The 16,875-nt window shown below is 47.2% G+C and overlaps 7 protein-coding genes across 7 annotated transcripts; 4 read left to right on the forward strand and 3 right to left on the reverse strand.

Moving 5' to 3' along the window:
- Positions 1-139: 139 nt before the first annotated feature.
- FOMMEDRAFT_85107 (mitochondrial carrier) lies at positions 140-1,516 on the reverse strand (the record flags this gene model as incomplete). The annotated part of the gene is made up of 6 exons (XM_007266881.1): positions 140-454; positions 507-584; positions 651-992; positions 1,059-1,087; positions 1,148-1,205; positions 1,268-1,516. The coding sequence occupies 6 exons, from the start codon at positions 1,514-1,516 to the stop codon at positions 140-142; spliced, it is 1,071 nt and encodes a 356-aa protein (XP_007266943.1).
- Positions 1,517-1,879: 363 nt separating this feature from the next.
- On the forward strand, positions 1,880-2,343 carry FOMMEDRAFT_20397 (uncharacterized protein). Its single transcript, XM_007266882.1, has one exon. The coding sequence runs from the start codon at positions 2,018-2,020 to the stop codon at positions 2,252-2,254; it is 237 nt and encodes a 78-aa protein (XP_007266944.1). The 5' UTR covers positions 1,880-2,017; the 3' UTR covers positions 2,255-2,343.
- A 220-nt stretch (positions 2,344-2,563) lies between these two features.
- On the forward strand, positions 2,564-4,036 carry FOMMEDRAFT_20398 (uncharacterized protein). The gene is made up of 3 exons (XM_007266883.1): positions 2,564-3,038; positions 3,097-3,683; positions 3,742-4,036. Exons 1-3 carry the CDS (start codon positions 2,980-2,982, stop codon positions 3,897-3,899), a joined length of 804 nt encoding a protein of 267 aa, XP_007266945.1. The 5' UTR covers positions 2,564-2,979; the 3' UTR covers positions 3,900-4,036.
- Positions 4,037-4,268: 232 nt separating this feature from the next.
- On the forward strand, positions 4,269-8,915 carry FOMMEDRAFT_156622 (uncharacterized protein; the record flags this gene model as incomplete). Its single annotated transcript, XM_007266884.1, has 10 exons — positions 4,269-4,497; positions 4,563-6,163; positions 6,278-7,274; positions 7,365-7,765; positions 7,825-7,914; positions 7,967-8,272; positions 8,322-8,468; positions 8,527-8,649; positions 8,713-8,775; positions 8,841-8,915. The coding sequence occupies 10 exons, from the start codon at positions 4,269-4,271 to the stop codon at positions 8,913-8,915; spliced, it is 4,032 nt and encodes a 1,343-aa protein (XP_007266946.1).
- Positions 8,916-9,103: 188 nt separating this feature from the next.
- On the reverse strand, positions 9,104-9,837 carry FOMMEDRAFT_28778 (uncharacterized protein; the record flags this gene model as incomplete). The annotated part of the gene is made up of 3 exons (XM_007266885.1): positions 9,104-9,305; positions 9,371-9,703; positions 9,755-9,837. 3 exons carry the CDS (start codon positions 9,835-9,837, stop codon positions 9,104-9,106), a joined length of 618 nt encoding a protein of 205 aa, XP_007266947.1.
- A 221-nt stretch (positions 9,838-10,058) lies between these two features.
- Positions 10,059-12,623, reverse strand: FOMMEDRAFT_140929 (FAD/NAD-binding domain-containing protein; the record flags this gene model as incomplete). Its single annotated transcript, XM_007266886.1, has 13 exons — positions 10,059-10,156; positions 10,212-10,256; positions 10,314-10,459; positions 10,523-10,661; positions 10,710-10,816; positions 10,869-10,989; positions 11,041-11,112; positions 11,168-11,206; positions 11,264-11,360; positions 11,423-11,644; positions 11,700-11,739; positions 11,793-11,817; positions 11,879-12,623. The coding sequence occupies 13 exons, from the start codon at positions 12,621-12,623 to the stop codon at positions 10,107-10,109; spliced, it is 1,848 nt and encodes a 615-aa protein (XP_007266948.1). The 3' UTR covers positions 10,059-10,106.
- Positions 12,624-14,571: 1,948 nt separating this feature from the next.
- Positions 14,572-15,522, forward strand: FOMMEDRAFT_156625 (uncharacterized protein; the record flags this gene model as incomplete). The annotated part of the gene is made up of 7 exons (XM_007266887.1): positions 14,572-14,660; positions 14,728-14,743; positions 14,797-14,876; positions 14,937-15,053; positions 15,108-15,169; positions 15,229-15,305; positions 15,364-15,522. The coding sequence occupies 7 exons, from the start codon at positions 14,572-14,574 to the stop codon at positions 15,520-15,522; spliced, it is 600 nt and encodes a 199-aa protein (XP_007266949.1).
- Between the last annotated feature and the right edge of the window lie 1,353 nt (positions 15,523-16,875).

Consider the following 16,875-nt stretch of genomic DNA (forward strand, 5'->3'; position numbering starts at 1 on the left):
AAATCTACAAATGCATTTCTATTAAAACCAAGTATAATTTCGCATTACGCTTTATCATTCCACCTAAATTAATATCATATAAAATAGAGTGAGTATGGGACAAAGCGTATTCATCCGGAAAAATAATAAAAATCACGACTTACAAATCCAAAAACAACTTCCAAAGTATCGAGAACATCAAACCCTGCAACCCATTCGCAATTATGCGCGTCTTCAAGCCTCTACCAAATAGACCCTTCAACCCATCTGTAGCAATGACAGCACGTGCAGCGGCAGTGTACGAAATCTGTGTTGCGTTTACTTGACGGTAGGTTTTGACGACGCGGAGGGAATTGGAGACGCTGTCAGATATTACAGATGCGCAGAAGCCGATTAAGGCTTGACGGAGGAGCTTTTGTACGAGGGTTGTCGGTAATGGGAGATTTTCGTCGAGGAAGTTGTATGTGCCGAACCACTAATGCAAAGGCTAAGTGAATGAATATCGGGGGGGGGGGGAGGAAACGTACAGGATAATATCCTACGAACGTTGCAGCGGCAGTAGCGAGTGCACCGTACCATAGTGTTCCAATCCCATGAGTCTTAATCTAAAATAGGGAATTAGCACAACGTCAGTCATTCCTGAGCCATAAGACTAGAAAAGGTTAACTTACCCTATTCCTTAATATCTTCAACCCATCCTTTCCCTGAGTCTGCATAGTCGTCTTTACCGTATCCACCGGCGTCAAAAAGATCCTAAACACCGCTGCCGCAATACCAGCAAAGACCGTCTTGATAAGGGAAGGAAGTTTCCTCAAGTATTTGTTTCCTTTGAGCAATGCAAGAATTCCAACGTTTGCTGCAGTGTCGCCAAAACGCGAGACTGGTCCTTGTATAAGTGCAGCGGTGAGCCCTTGGTAATAACGCGTCCAACCGCCGTCGTGGTATAGCGTGTGGATGGCCTGGGTGGTACTGGTGCCGTAACGATATTGGTAGTTCATAACCGTCCGGAGTGGCTATATTACAGTAGATTAATATCATGAGTTAACAGCATGTTTATCCAGATGTATAATCATATTTACCATAAGTGTCAAGACCTGCAAGACCATGGCTTTCGAGATAACAGACATATGAATATTAACCTTTTCAAATTAATTAACACATAACTTACCTGCAGCTCCGCTTAGCCCACCCCCTAGGGCACTCTTCAGAGCCTTCCCGAGGTCGAACTATGTCATACGGGAAGAAAATTAGAAAGTTCCAGTCGGCGATAAGGATTGCCTCCACGCACCTCCACGTCGTCAGCATCGGTATAACCTTTTATAATAACGACTAGAAGCGCAGCAACTATCAAAACAATAACAACATTCCGCAAAACCACTCTCGTCGAGATTCCCTTCGCAGTAACTTCTTTACTGGTGGGGAGAGTAGTCTCTTCAGGAGTGAGCAGTGCAGCAGACTCGTCTGCGATAGGTCCGCTTAGACTATTATTATTAGCTTGATAAGTGACGGTAGTAACAGCAGGGTCTATGAGCGGCATACGGTCGCCTGGCGGAACTGCATCTGCTGTACTCATGCTTGATGGTGCTGAGTACTAGTGATAGTACTGAGAGTAACAATGTGCGAGAAGCCCGCAGCTTCAGGCCGTCCAGCGCCATTGTCACTGAGAAGGCCTTAGTCAGTGAACACGCATGATGATGTGTGAAATTACGGCAATAGCGTGCTTGACGATCGCCGGTGATCAACGTTTTTGAGGCAATCCGCCATCGTCCCTGTCCCTAAATGAAGTCGCTGCGGTCTAACTGAAGATAATTAATAATAGACATTCACATAACAATTCGCTAGGGAGACTGTAGGGAAATAGGAAAACCCATCGATGCTGCTGATGCTCCGATACGGATTATATATATTTAATCTCCTCCCTTTATTTCAGGCCGAAATTTGCAGACTCTCTGAACAACGTCATTGTGAAATTCATGCGCCCGCCAGACTGTATATCTGGACCCTGAGACATCTAGATGTCCAGCCAGCATGCTTCCGTATGGTTCCTGGAATGAGAGGAGGTATACGGAACATTAATCTGGATGCCAAGAATGCTGTCGGCGTATCGAGACTCTGGTTGTCTCACCCAAGGTTACGTGAATTTCGCTCGATATCAATCCCCGCCACGCTCATGCTGATTCGCTCAGGCAGTGGCGGTAATCTGAGACTGTCAAAACAATGGACGACCACAATGCTATCAGTGGCTTTGACAACCAGATTTGGTGCACTGCAGTGACAATATCATAAATAGTGCACTGGCTTTGTGTATTCGATATATGATCGTGGAAAAGTGCAAGAAAGTCGCACATCGCTCAAGACTCTCGGTAAAAGATTGGAAGCAGCCACTCTGAGTTGGCCAAGGTAGGCGGATGGGAGCGGATGTCAGAATAAAATAATAAGACATCATCGCGATCAAGTGAATCCGTCATGCGGTGTGCACGATCCGCAGCCAATTGTAAGAGGGTGGTAGTCATACGAAATTCACAAACCGGCGCTGATGACCGGCTGCGCAAAAGCTGGGCCTTGGGAGAATTAGGGAGATGGAGATGGTTGCTAGCCTGCTATTCTGCTTTATTGGCTCTGCCCCTTAAGACGGCTGACTTGGTGGAGGAGACAGTCTGGTGTATGAATGTGAGGTATTTTTTTTTTCGAGCACGGGTCGACCGAGGAAAGGGACAGTGACCGGGACAGGCAACTGGACCATGCACTGGTTGCTGCGGAACACGGGAACGCTGCACCGATTTCTGCCTAAAAAGGAAGGTCAATCATGTTTAAAAAAGTACCCGCTCCAATTGCCGAGATGCGCCGTTGCACCGCCAACCTCGCACATGGATCCCTTATAACATAGCGTCTTTCGCCACTTTTCTCTCTCTCACTCACCTTCACGACACCTCTTGCAACCACTCCGCAGCCGGTTCCTGCGTTTATTCGTCCACATTCAAGCATTTTATCTTCGTCGTAATGTATTCCCGACTTGCTATCGCCTCTTCTGCCCTTGTCTTGGCCTCCGGAGTTGCAGCGTATGTTCATTCTTCACACCCCGTTGACTCACGGTAATTTGCTGACCAAATACTGCAGTATCAGCCTCTCCTCGCAGTGCCAGAGCACCCTTTTAACTGTGGCTTCCTCGCCTGATTCAACTTGCTTGAACGTAGCCGGGCTCGCTGGCTTGCTCACGACTCCCCAAAACCAATCGCTGGTCCAGCCAATCAACACTTGGCTCGCGGGCGCTTGCGGTGAGGACCCATGCACGAACCAGTCTTTGGCGGCTATTGTGCAGAACATCACCTCGGGATGTGGCAGCGACTTGTCCTCCATCGGCTTTGATAACTCGTCCACCGGTGACGTCGTGTCCGTCGTCCAGCAGGGATACCCGACGGTCCGCAAGATCGCTTGCTTGAAGCAGAGCTCGAACAATTCGCTTTGTGTGACGTCACTCCTTACTCAGATCGAGCAAGCTGAGGGTCAGCCGTTGAGCATCGAAAACATTATGAACGATCTGCCGGCGATGGTCATGGGCCAGGCCAAGAACGTTCCATCTTCTATCGCTTGCTCGGATTGTGTGAAGCAAGCGTATACTGTACTTAAACAGGACGAGCCAGCAATCGCCTCTAACACTGATGTCTCGAACGCTCTGTCTTCGCAGTGCGGTGCAAGCTTCATCGGTAAGTATAACAACTGAATTTACCTGTCTTGACATGTCGCTTATAATTCTTTCATTAGATGGTTCCGCTGCAAGCAATATTGTCGAGGGTACTGGCACAGCTGCCCCCAGCGGTGCTGCAAACGGTGCTATTAGTTTCAGCTCCCGTGGAGTATTAACGGGTCTTGCTGCGTCTGCATTGGCTGCTGTTTCTTCCGCATTCTTCGTTCTCGCATGAGATGCTTTACGACGCCTCGTTTAAGGCCCTGACAATGGATTTTTGCTCACCGGACATCTACCTTACATGTCTTACGGACTTTTAACCCATTAATTATTGTATATACGTCTTGTTAAAATCAATTCTTATATGCGTCACTATATTACGTAATCTGACGTGGATTGAGAAGAGTGCCTCAAGTCGAGACAGGAGTATTCCGTCTGCAGAGCTGAAGCCACGCTGTTTCTTCATTTCCTTACGGCGACGAAGAGGAAGCAGGCTAATGAGAAGGGTTGGGGCATAGGGTGGAAGCAACCTATTAATCACCAACGAATTCGACGACTGAAGGCTTGCTCAGCTTCAGTCACGACTCAGTCTATTCAACTTCTGATGGAGAGCCCCTCACGACGACGTGTAGAGACCCCCAGACCCGAAGCGGGACTTGCAGAATGGACTAATAAGATCAAAGCGCTGCAGCGAGACGTCGATGCGGATGGGGAAGCTGAACAACGCAAGCTCGAGGATGAGATTCGTGCGTCTCGGCTTGCGCGTAGTCGAAGGAGTGGAGGCATGCAGTTCACTGGGAAGGTTCCATTGAATGCCAGTCCGGATGACAGAGGTACTTACATCTAATTGTATGTAAAGAAATGGACAGCGCTGATGTTTAATGTATATTTTGTGTAGGTTCTAACCCTGCTGAAGCGCTCCGCAAGTTAACTGGCGAGCCAACAAGCCCGTCACACACTACTCCTGTTACTAGTTATGCTGCAGAGCGGAAGCCGGCTCCATCACCCGCTGCGACGAAACCTGAGCCAATGTCGCTCGCGGCATTCATGGGAGGAAAAGCAACGGGTCCGCGATTGAACCGTCCCACACCGCAGCCCGATGCGCACGATCCGACGCTTTTCGAGCAGCGCACCCGATCGGACATCAGTGCGCCTCATCCCGTGTTTGGGAGTGGAGGAGTCGCGCTGGTAGGCCTTGCGGGGAAGGGGAGGGAAGTGGTTGAACCGAAGGCTCCTGAGAAACCAGCCTTTGACGAAGCTCCGAGTGTTAAGCAATCAGCAATTCCTCCTGCTGGAAATGTTACGACTGCGGCTGGAGAAGGAGTGCCTCCCACGAGGAACTGGGCGCGCGAGAGGACAGTTAGTTCACCGTCGCCCTACGTCCCGCCGAAACCTGTAGAAAGGTCACCTCCGCCTGTTATCACGACGGGAGCACCGGGCGTTCGAGGTCGTGTCGAATCCCTCTATGCTCACGCAAACCGCTCTACTGAGCGTGTTCCTACCACGCCTGTGTTACGCAGCTCGAAGAGTACAGACAAGATAACACAGCCGCCTGCGGCACCTGCGAAGCCCGAGGCCTTGCGGAAGCCACCACCCGCGACCAACGAGAGTCCGGCTCGAGTATCACCAGCTCCTCTTTCCGCCTCCGTTTCGACTCCACCCCCGAGAATTCAAACACCTACGTCGTCCACTTCTCAGCGAGCGACCTCTGTTTCTCCCCCCGTTTCCACACCTTCGCTAGTACGGCCCATCCAGCCGCAGCAGCGGCCATTATCAACGGGTCCACAAATTCCGCAGGCGAAGAACCTTGCACCTGCGTTCCTTAAGCCTGCACAACCAAAGGATCTCACTCCGAGTCTTAGCAGGCTACAAGGTCGTGGATTTGTTCAGAGCTTCGTCAAGCTTTCTAGCGAGATAGAGGCAGCGGCGAGTAGTGGTTCGCCGGAACGTCCAGCCAGTGCCACTAGTCCATCGCCGAAGAGATCAGTCCTTGATCGATGGAACCCACCAACTCCGAGCCCGAAATCGTCACCTATATCTGCGCCTCCGCTGCGCAAGGCGAAGACATTTGATACAGCGCGGAATGTTCAATCAGATGTGTCTGCATCACCTACTCCTGCGCCTGCTCGTGAGTCTGTCCGACCGACACCTCAGCCCAAGCCTGCATCGCTGTCTAGCGCGGCCAAAGCTACACCGACAAAGGCAAAAAGCGTGCCTGCACCAGGTGACGTCCTACCTCTTGGCTCGTCGAACACCCTCATTTCGTACATCAAGCCAACGAAAACAGGTGACGCTCCTGTTACTGATGCACAACCTGCGGCTCGCTCGAAGACCCCGAACAGACATATAGATGAGACCACCTCTAGTGTTGATGAATTAGGAGTACGCCCGAAGTCACGCAGCTCGAATTCTAGGTCGTCCAGCCCGACGAAGCCTGCTTCACGTCAAAAGGTGGACTTGGCGTCTTCTCCTGTGCCGAGTGGACGCCCCTTGAACCATGTGCGTTCTCTTTGGTAGCTGTTGTGTGTGATTTTAGAGTATTGATAATTTCTCTGCATTTTATGATCTTATTTTGCAATGTAATGGACCTGTTGTTGGATTACGTTTATTTAGCCTACGAAAGATAGGGCGAAAATACGGCGGCGAAATGCTAGTGGGCAGGGTTCCTCCGAGGACAGTCATCTTGTGCAGTCGGCTCCTGCACTAGTTGGGCGTCAGGCTTTGGAACCTTCACCTGAGCAAATAGAGGTAAAGCGTGCGGTATTTCCAAGTCAAGTGGCAGTTGCCACAGCTAACCCAGGAACTCCGCCCTCGTCTACCTTATCCAGCCAACAAGGACAACAATCTGTTGCACCGACTCCACCAGTTCGTGGTGAGAATGTCCGACGACTACAAGATACATGGGTCAACCAAGCACCAATCAGTGTCAAGCAAGTGCGCAAGCCACCACTTGCGACTCCTTCACCAACAAGGACGTCCTTCGGTGCACCACAAATAGCACTAAAGGCAAGCAAGCAGCCACTTCCAGGTCTCGCAGTTGCAGTTGAGAACACACAACCGGCTGGGTCTCCACCTTCACCGCCGTTGACTCCACCACTAAGTTTAGCTGCACGACAAGAGAGGACAAAGTCACCGTCCAGTCCAATGCGCCATAGTAGGATACCGAGCACTGGGTCTCGTGCTACCGTGATGGACGTAGCGCAGGCGTTTAATGATGTTACTTCTCCCGCATCGCCTACAGCAGCTCCGACATCAGCGACTGATCCACTCGCACGCTCTGGTGAAGAAAGGAACTATGAGCGTAATCCCGGAGGCTGGGGTGAACCAGAGGACGAACGCACGATTACTCCGGCAATGATGAAGGCTGAACGCAGACGTTCGAATTACGAGAAATATGCCAGTTTCATCCTACCCGCACTCCCGGAAGAGAAGACGCCTGTGTCGAGTCCCGTAGGGACTCTGAAGAACGCCCCAGACGTCTCAACTCTTGATAGAGGCGTAGAAAGCGAGGAAAAGGTTGAAGCGCGGGTTGAGAGACCGGTACAAGCAGAGAAACCCGTTCCACCAAAGAAGCCTGACTTTGCACGAGTCCCGTTAAAGGTCGAAATCGGTGCGTAGGCATCCCATGATGTAGTCCCCCAACCATCTGTTACGCATATGTAGATAATGACAATGGACAATCTGTTTTGATTTTGATTAGATGTTGTGGATGAACCTATTCCGGCGATTAACATTGCGAAGATTTGGGATGCGAGTCCTCCGAGGTTTGTCCCCGATCCGGACGTGCATACAGTCTCGGTCGAGGTGTTGAATGTTGAGGGTGGATCTGCGACGGAAGTTACGAAAGGCACTGATAGCGTGTTTGTGTTTTATGATACTGAGACGATTGCAATTGTGCATCGTGCAAAATCTCGCTCCTCTGGGCTCGTCACTTCGAAAGTGTGGGCTTGGAGTGGGAGGAAGGCGCAAGTTGGAGAGCTTGAAGAGAGAAAGATGCAAGATCTCGCGAAGAGGTATGGGACGTCGTTGATGAGATGTGGACAGTGTGTGGAACCGCAGGAGCTCGTAAATGTTTTGGGAGGCTTCTTAGTTGTGCGACAGGTGACTACATCGGTCGTCGTTCCCGCTCCCATTTGTAACTAATGATGTCTCGTTCTTAGGGCAAGCGTTCATTGTGGTCGTCGGAGAACACGACGATGCACATGGTACGGTCTTCGGCTGGTTTGATCGTGATAGACGAGGTCGACCTGGTACGCAACTCTCTACTAGGTCATTTTGAATACATCTTAACTTGTTTATCAGAACGTCAAGAACCTCTGTTCCGGATTCAGCTATTGCATTTCGCTACTAGATACATTGTGGGTATGGTACGGGTGCGGTTCTGTAGCAGCCGAGCGGAACGCCGCACTGCGATACGCACAGACTCTCCTCTCCAAGGACTCGGACAAGAACTTGGTTGAGGTGGAGGAAGGGAAAGAGGATGAAATGTTCTGGATGTTCCTTGGTGACGACGGATACGCTAGTGCTAGCTACTGGAAGTGGCGAAAGAGCGATAAATGTGGAGAACCGAGATTTTGGAAGGTGGATTGTGCCAATACAGGGTCAGAGGTGCGTTGCACTTTATTGCTCCTCGACGACTAATTATAATTATGTGCAGGTCAAGGAATTGGAAACATTCCCCTCCCCAATCGACGTCTCCAATTCCGTCCTTGTCATTCATCTTGCATACGAGATTTTTGCTCTAGTCGGCTCTGCGGTTCGAGGACAACGACGCAACATCAAGCTCGGTTTAACACTTGCTCAGGTCTATTTCCTCATCTAGTCCACTGAAGAGATTCTTGACTGACATACAAATTGTATAGGAATTATCTTCGCATACCGCACGCTCGAAGCCTTTCCGTCCGCCTGTCCATGTCCTGATATTCCCTTCTCAAGTCCCTCTGGACCTCCAGGCTGCAGTTCGTGGACTTGATGCTGATGCGCTCGTGAGTCCATCCAGTCTACTTGTTGTTTGTCAAACTACGTATTAATCATTTGTATTATTGAAGCATGGATCAGACGATGTGCCGGATCACATGAACTTACTCACTCTAAACGATGCTTGGATACAGGTTCGCTCCGCCTTTTCGTGCTGCCAATAAAATTCGGTTTGATTAAACATTCACTTCGTTTATAGCTTAAACAGAAGGTATGGGAACAGAAGGATCTAGAGGATACGAATATGATGCCTTTGGGATTCACACCGTCTTGATATTATGTTTTTGGATGATTTTTTTGACATTAAAGACTGATTGATCAACTGACTGCTTGACTTCTTGCATTTGTACAATGACACTACTGTAACGATAACAATTCACGATCATTATGCAACTCCTTTCTACGGCGGATAATTGATGCAAAGTGTAAATGGAAGAATTACATTGTAATCCCAGAAATGATCTAGAGAGCCCAACGCCCGACCTTTGCACTCTTTTTGAATGCGCTCATCCATTGTGTATTCTTTGAGAGACTAACGACCTCAAATCCAGGAAAGTGTTCTTGTCGAGCACGGTCCACGTCCTGCTCTCGTGTAAACTCGACGAAGAAGCATTTCTTCGTACTCTTTCGTGGTTTAGTAGGAGAACCGTCGTGAATTTTAGTGCTGTTGGTGCAACAAGATTATACATGTCCCATGCCTGTTTACCATAGAGGAAGAATAGGACGTACATTTCTCCACACGTAGACAAGGCAGATCGAACTTCGTCTTTATCGTATATCGGAAGACAACGCACGATGGCTACTCGATCTTGACATTTTGTAATCTTGGACCTCTTGTTCCTTGTAGCTTTTGTGCGGGAATCCGCAGTTTCAGAAAGCGATAAATAAAGTGGTACGAGCTCCGACACATCGACCAGAGGGTCGACCTTGACGTCCTTCGGGAGGTACGTCTGCAGCGCTTGCCCTGTAGCGCGGATCTCTGCAAACTGGACGAAATAGTGCGATAATCCTGGGAAGTCTCGAAGACACTTCGGTGGCAAATCAAATGGGATAATTTTGATTCTGAAATATTTCTTAAAATCTCAGTATATAACACATTGAAATGTTACTTACATTTTCCCGCAGTTGGAAAACAGACCTGAGCATTCCTGTGTGGAAATCGTTCTTGAGCTGTCAACAATAATGACCCTTTCCATGCTGAAGTCATGCTCTGCTCAGACACTTGACCTTGAATTCAGAGGCGACGTGGTCAGGCACATGTTGAACATAGGTGCACGTGCCCAAGTGAACTTTAGCTCCGAATATTTACACGTATTTGGTCCAACATAATTCTTTGGCTATTACCTTATACTTTATTGTTAATGAAAGGCCATGTCTTTATTCTGTCGTTCTTAATTCAATCATTTTTCCTTGTTGAATTATTCATAACAACGTATTTCCAATCTATTGTTACATACTCTTAGATCTACGCAAGATAACGTTTCCCGAAAATACCCTCTTCATGAGCATTGATCTCTAAAAAAAGTGTCAGTCCTAGATGTCAATTTTCGGATCGGAATGGCATTCTTACGCAATGCAAGGAGCTTTGAGTAGAATCTACTTTGCGCGAAGTTTCCTATAGAAGCCAGAGGTCATGTTGTTTCTCCGGAGTATTTAGCCGCCAAATGCTTACCCATCGTAAAATACAGGCCAGGAACACCACAGTAGCGGAACATGGAATTAAGTTCACCCTCTTCGTTGAGGCCCCATAATGTCCCAGTTCGATTCGCAACATCATCGTTAACAAGGGATCTCACGAGCTCCTTTGCATTCTCGTATCTATTCAGAACAGTAAATTATGACATACTGGGAAGAGAAGTCGTACACTGAACGGATGCATACCCTGTAGCAAGGATCACAACGTCTGCTGGCAACGTTGAACCATTCTCAAATTCTATTCCATTTTCTGTGAATCGCGAAATAGTACTATCGTTCTTGAGTTTGATTTTGCCGTCGACGATTAGTTTACTTGCTCCAGTGTCTATTACACAGCATTAGAGTCAATTTTCAACTCATATAACCAACTTACCGAAGTAGAAACCACCTCCGCGACGATGATAAAGCATAATTACGCCAGAACCGTCCTCTCCCATGTTATACTTAAATCCTCGTTTCTTAAGTCCTTCAAGGAGTTCTCTGAAGCAGCAGTCAGTCCTTGTTCTACAAGATGGGAAAGCAGGATACGTACTTGTCCAATTCTGCAATCTCGGGCGCCATGCGTTGATGCATAAGTTTGGTGAACAAAAGTGGGAAGGATGCAGCTAATCTATCTGAATGCTCCGGAGGAGGCGTATCCTCCGCATACATTCCTGCGCGAAATGTTCAACTTTGATTCAGCATAATATCACTTGTTCCCTTACCTTGATTGAGTCTCTTTAAACCGTATTCCGTGGACATAATAAAAGTGGAACCTCTCTGAACCATAGTGACATCTAAGTGCAATTTATACTGAGTATAGAATGAAACATGTGCTCTAGGATAACGCACCAATGCCTCGTTTAGCATGATCGTGAGTTACATCATGGGCTATCTCGTTGTTAATCATTATACGAGTGATAGTCAAAGCAGGATGGCAAAACGAACCTGAAGTGCATGATCCGATAACGACAACCTTCTTGCCATCATGTTCTTTCGCACTTTTGTATTGCGTAGTATGAATGGTTTTCCCCTTGAAATCTCCCTGATAAAACACGCAGGTCAAACGGCTTCAGCAAAAGCAATCGATAAAATTGATGCGCATACAACTCCGGGGAACTTTGGTACTCTCGCTGGGCCGCCGAACACGCCAGTAGCGAAGATAATATGCCGTGGCTTGAGGACCCTCTTCTGCCCATTGCCTCGGGTCATGTAAACATTCCATAAAGTCTGCTCTGGCGTCCCGATCTCCTCTATCTTATCGACGTTTGTATGCGTCCAGATGTTCAGTTCGAGAGCCTGAGCGTAATACTCGAGCCAGTCTGCAATCTGAGAGAACGAACACATCAATGGATCTGAGTTGACTAAGTAGAGAGAGGCCTGCCTTGGGCGAGGGTGTCCAGAGTGGCCAAGTGGACGGGAATCTGAGCGACTGATCTTTAATGAGCAGAATTTCAGGTCATATAAGTTCGCTCACGGAAGATAAGGCATATGTATCACATCTAGGAAAGGTAAATCACGCTAATCAGCATGGTTGTAGATACAAGGAACAGTTGTACTTACGAACGGGATCATGCAAAGACAGAGCTTCATATCGAGTGCGCCACGAGTCGCCGACACGCGGATGGCGTTCGACAACCAATGTCGGTACACCTAAGTACTTGAGGCGCGCTGCGATTTCAAGCCCGCAGTGACCTGCGCCAATGACAACGACTGCCGGTTCCACATTCTCGAACGAAACTTCCCGCTGTCGAGATTCTAGCCATTCGTCTCCATGATTACTTGCAGTTGAGCGCAAGGGACCAATAAGTTCCGGGAAACCCTTCAGTCTTTCAAGATTTGTGTAAACGACATGAGCTTTCCACGGGCCAGCTGAAGTCGGCACCAATCGAAATACGCCAGAACCAATCCCGACGGAAGTCTCAAATGTGAATATGCCTTGGATCCAGGCAAGATCCGGATAAGGCCTTTGCAAAGTTACGCTGTCTTCATTCAATGTCATCTTCGATACTGAAACCAAAGCACCATGATTCACTTTCGAGGAGTCCGATAAGACATCTAAAAGAAAACGAGCAATCTTATCTCGGCCATGGAAGGTGCGGAAGTGCCAGGTCAAAGCTAATGTGTCGCGCCAGAATGAATCATCAACAAATAGGGTTGATACGGCCTCTCCATCACCATTTTCCAAGTAGCGGAGGAACTGCTGGAACCATTGAGATGCGATCAACTCAGCGTTCACTTCCTTGGGGGTTTCGACATTGAGTCTCGTGAGAGTTGGCAACGCTGGTTCATCAGAGGAAATCGACATTGTGGCAAGTGCTATAGAAATTTAAGCGAGACGATACGAATCTTTAACGGGTCTGCTTCGTTCAGAATATGGATAAGAACTCTGATTACCGACCACGGCATTCAGGGCAACAGCATGGCTCCATTCAGACTAATGATTTAATCTCGGCGGCATTTGATCGGGTTTAGTTAAGCTTGTGCCCGAGTGGGATTTTATCCCGTGCGTGATGTGAATAATATCGTGGTGCAGTGTCATCGTATAAAAATTGACACAAAACTGTCGATTCCAGTGGTACCGTAAAACAGGAGTGACGCCGACTGTACCTCACAGGTGGTATTTTACGTTCTAGAAGTACCACGACGACGACAAATAAGCTCTTTCGTAGCACGTGTTCGAGTTGCGCTGTGGTGTCCACAATCCTTTTCAGCTCCGTCAATTTTTTGATTATATCTATTCATGCTCAGCGAGGATAACTAACCTACTGTATAGCGATGCTCATACTTAGTCTCACAAAAATGCTTCTGCACTAAGTACAACGTTTCAATACGACTTGTCTCAAGTCAAGATAAATTAGAAAATAGATGAAGATGAAGTTCAGATGGGGATTATTTGAGGTGTGCGAAGACCTAAATGTGTTAAATAAAAACTGATAGCATTCGGGAGAGCTAATTCCCGCGACATATTCTCTCTTGCTTACCTCCTATGTCGGAGTTCTCAGTGTCACTGCAGCAAAGGAGGCCTACACTTTGCAAGTCCAGATATAATGAATCGACACAGCTCGGCGCGCAGTCAGACTTGCCGCCACTGCTAGGGCAGCATGTTAGCTCCGGAAGCTCAAACCTCCTTCACGTTGATTTTTTGCAGCGACGAGATGTCAGCTAAACATCGTAAACACAGAGAGTAGGTCGCAATAAAGCCTTGCAAGTTGGAACCGTATTTTTAAAAGATGCGCGAAAGGTACCCTGTAATTGACATAGTTCCTGGAGATCGTTTGACCAAGCTTAATCCAACTAGTTTCTGGAGCACTGTATCAGTCAACGTCGGCCCGAGCATAAATCATCGCCTCTTATTCAGAGAAAGGAAGGATTCATTCTGAGAGACTCACCATAAAGCAACCGAGATGGCATGGCAGAAACAGTCAGAGTTAGCGAGGTACGGTGCACAAGTGCAAAGTGCGATAGGCATAGGTGAAATCATCGCAGTAGCAGTAAAAGCATAGATTTATTTCTAGAGTAGTGAAGTCATCTAGATGCTGCATTGCCGATGTACACAACTGAGGTCGACGGCTACATTTAGTAAATGAGGTTCTTGGCCGTTAACATGGGCGACAGCGGCCAGGCGTATCATGATCCTTCATGCACCAAATGAAAACGAATCATCAGTATCCATTACCGGTTCCTAACTATGCTTGTCGTAGATGCCGGCCAGATCCAGTAAGAAGGGATCAGTGTCATGTCATGTAGAATTGGTAGATGTAAGAGCGGTTGGGACGGCGCAAAACATGTGCCGCAACTGGTCACGTGCTAACATGTACTTAATGCAAATTAGTCCATTTGGTAATTGACTACGCTTCCTTTTGCTTTATTTCAGTCGTGTAAGACAGGAACAATCAGAGCCAGGCTGTGTCAGCCAGCTACAACGCAAAGAAAACTCCATAATTTCTGCCAGTATGCGCAGAACCGGGTCACGAGATCTGTATCAGCCTACCTTAATTGAGGTCCAATGATGTCAAATGGCACATAGCTAGGAATGACACGCTCAGGCTGGACATTGTAAATTAAGTATGCGTTAGTGGTAGGCTCTTTCTGGCAAAGCTTTGCTGCGCCGAGGTCTCTATGACGCTGCCCCTGTCCATTCTGCGTAGTCGCCCTATTGTCCATAGATTAGAAAAGTGCAAACGGATGTTGCAACGGGAGGGATAAAGGTACATGGAGCTGGGACACTGTCCCCCATAGCATCACAGGCAAACATGGCTCTAATGTTCGCGTTGTTTTTGGTCTTCTCCATACTTACCAGCCAGGCAACGGCTGAAACACATAAAGTTACCTTTACCAACAAGTAAGTGGTCTTAATGTGTACACTGTGCCTCTTCCGATCTCGTATTGATAATTTTCTGCCACCGAAGTTGTGGACACGGTACAGTGAGTAGCTGCAGTCCTGCTTCATGCTGCCTTTTACTCACCTCTTGCATCAGCCCAAACTGGTTCGGGGTGGAAATGTCCTTTCCACAGGTCAAGATTATACAAGTAATGGGCCTTTCGAAACAGCCATAGCGTACGAGCCCCTGCTCCTGCTATTGATCTACTTATGCATGCACCCTTAATGTATCAACAGGTATCTTGATAATGGTAACTGTAAACTTAACGGTGAAGGATGCGGGACTGTCGAAATTACACTCAAGAACGGTGCAAACGGAGCTGCGAGCAGTGCCGACATATCATTGATTCCTCCGTGAGAAAGTCCATTTTAACCAAGTCGACCCATCTAATCGTCTCGTCTTTCTAGCCTCGCGTTTTCTGATGCCCTTGGATTCCAGTTTACCGGTTCATGCAACGGCGGTGCTTTTTGTCAGTTGATTCTACTGCATTCATTTATGAGAATGTTGGCTCACAGACCGGTTCATTAGGTGGTGATTCAAAGTGTAACACGGCATTCTTCAAACCCGACGATAACTGTGTGCAAGTGCAGTGCCAGCAAAATGATGTACGTTATGTGCTTTTTTCTTTCTTTCTTTCCATCCATGTCGTAACGGTATTTGTAGGCCGGAATCAACGTCATTTTCTGTGGTGGCTCAACCCATTTCACAGACTCGAGCCAAAAGGGCTCGCCCTGCAACGGCGCTGTTTCTAACAACTCCACCACAGCGTCAAGTGGTTCTACTAATTCAGGTACTAACACTAATACAGCGTCTAAGTTTTAAGTTATACAGCAATGCACTTTTATACCTGAAGCACTGGATGCTATTATAACCAGCCTCAGTTCATGTCATATCTAGAGTAGTGAATTACTGTAGTAAATATCCAATCGAGAAATACTACTCTACAGAACAGTTGTATACTTAATAGACAATTCTAACTTCATATCCCCCTATTAGTTGAAGAATATCAGTTACAACAATCAGGTGTAGTTTCTACTCTTGAGCCCAACTTTAGCTTTCTGGATTATAGTATATTTTCAGAAACCTCTTGATACTGTGTCTTTGTGCACAATCTTACGAATCAATGAGTTTATAATGCAATTGACGGTTGATTACAAGGGTCTTACATATATTTGGTACAGTACTGCATTATTGTCCGTTGTAATCAATGTAAACCTTTGTCATAGGAAAAAATTGCAACTATGTCTGGGAAGTAATTTATCCAGACGTGAACGATATCTTTATATCATTTCCTACTATTGTACACGGTCATATTGGCACTCATTTAGGACAACAGACCGGCTTAATAGGAATTCCCTTACGAAGGACCATTTCCATGGCACTCTTTTGATGATGTAATCGTAACTGGCGACCTCATGAAAGTGTACTGCACCGGGTTAAGAGGGGGAACGTGTAGACGTCCGAATGAGAGCCAATCAAGCATTTCCCGAATCAAGCATCAAGGCGTGTAATCGAGAGGGATGCTCGGAAAACCTGTGCGGACAGATAAAGCTGAGTTCGAGAATCACAAATTCCAGACTCTGGATCTGGAACTAACTGAATAAAGCTTGGCGAAGTTGCTAACAAAGATGGAGGATTTCTTGGAGAACATTATTCAGGATATTACTCTTTTCTCCGTCTCAATGGCGTTAGCAAAGTCATGCTTTGCACACAATGAAAAAGGATACCTGCAATGTATACAAGGACTTGAAGTCCATCGATCTCACTGGCAAGCGGCTGAGTTAAATATATGCATATGGAACGTGTTTATCATGTCCTTGCACAACTATGATGTTGATAACAGGTTTATAAGGGAAGGGCCGCGCGATCTGGACTAGCAGTGCACCAAGCACTGTGCAGATTCACTGGCACTATCGAACTTGAATGGGAAGTAAAGTTGTGATGCTTTCTTAAGAATTTGATCAGATCACGAAAGGGTTGCCTGTGGAGGTTGAAGGATTGGCTGAGTTAGACACTGGTTTTATGTCCATTAAAATAAAGTATATGAGTTCAAGAGAAGTCTTGCGGGTTCCAAATATCCTAAACCTGTTGAAGCATTCAAGGTCAAGTAATTTGAAAGACTGATACTCTTCACGGCCAAAATTCATACGTTTCATACCTAAGAATGTAAACTGC

The sequence above is a fragment of the Fomitiporia mediterranea genome (assembly GCF_000271605.1).
Source record: "Fomitiporia mediterranea MF3/22 unplaced genomic scaffold FOMMEscaffold_6, whole genome shotgun sequence".
In the NCBI taxonomy this organism is placed as follows: domain Eukaryota; kingdom Fungi; phylum Basidiomycota; class Agaricomycetes; order Hymenochaetales; family Hymenochaetaceae; genus Fomitiporia; species Fomitiporia mediterranea.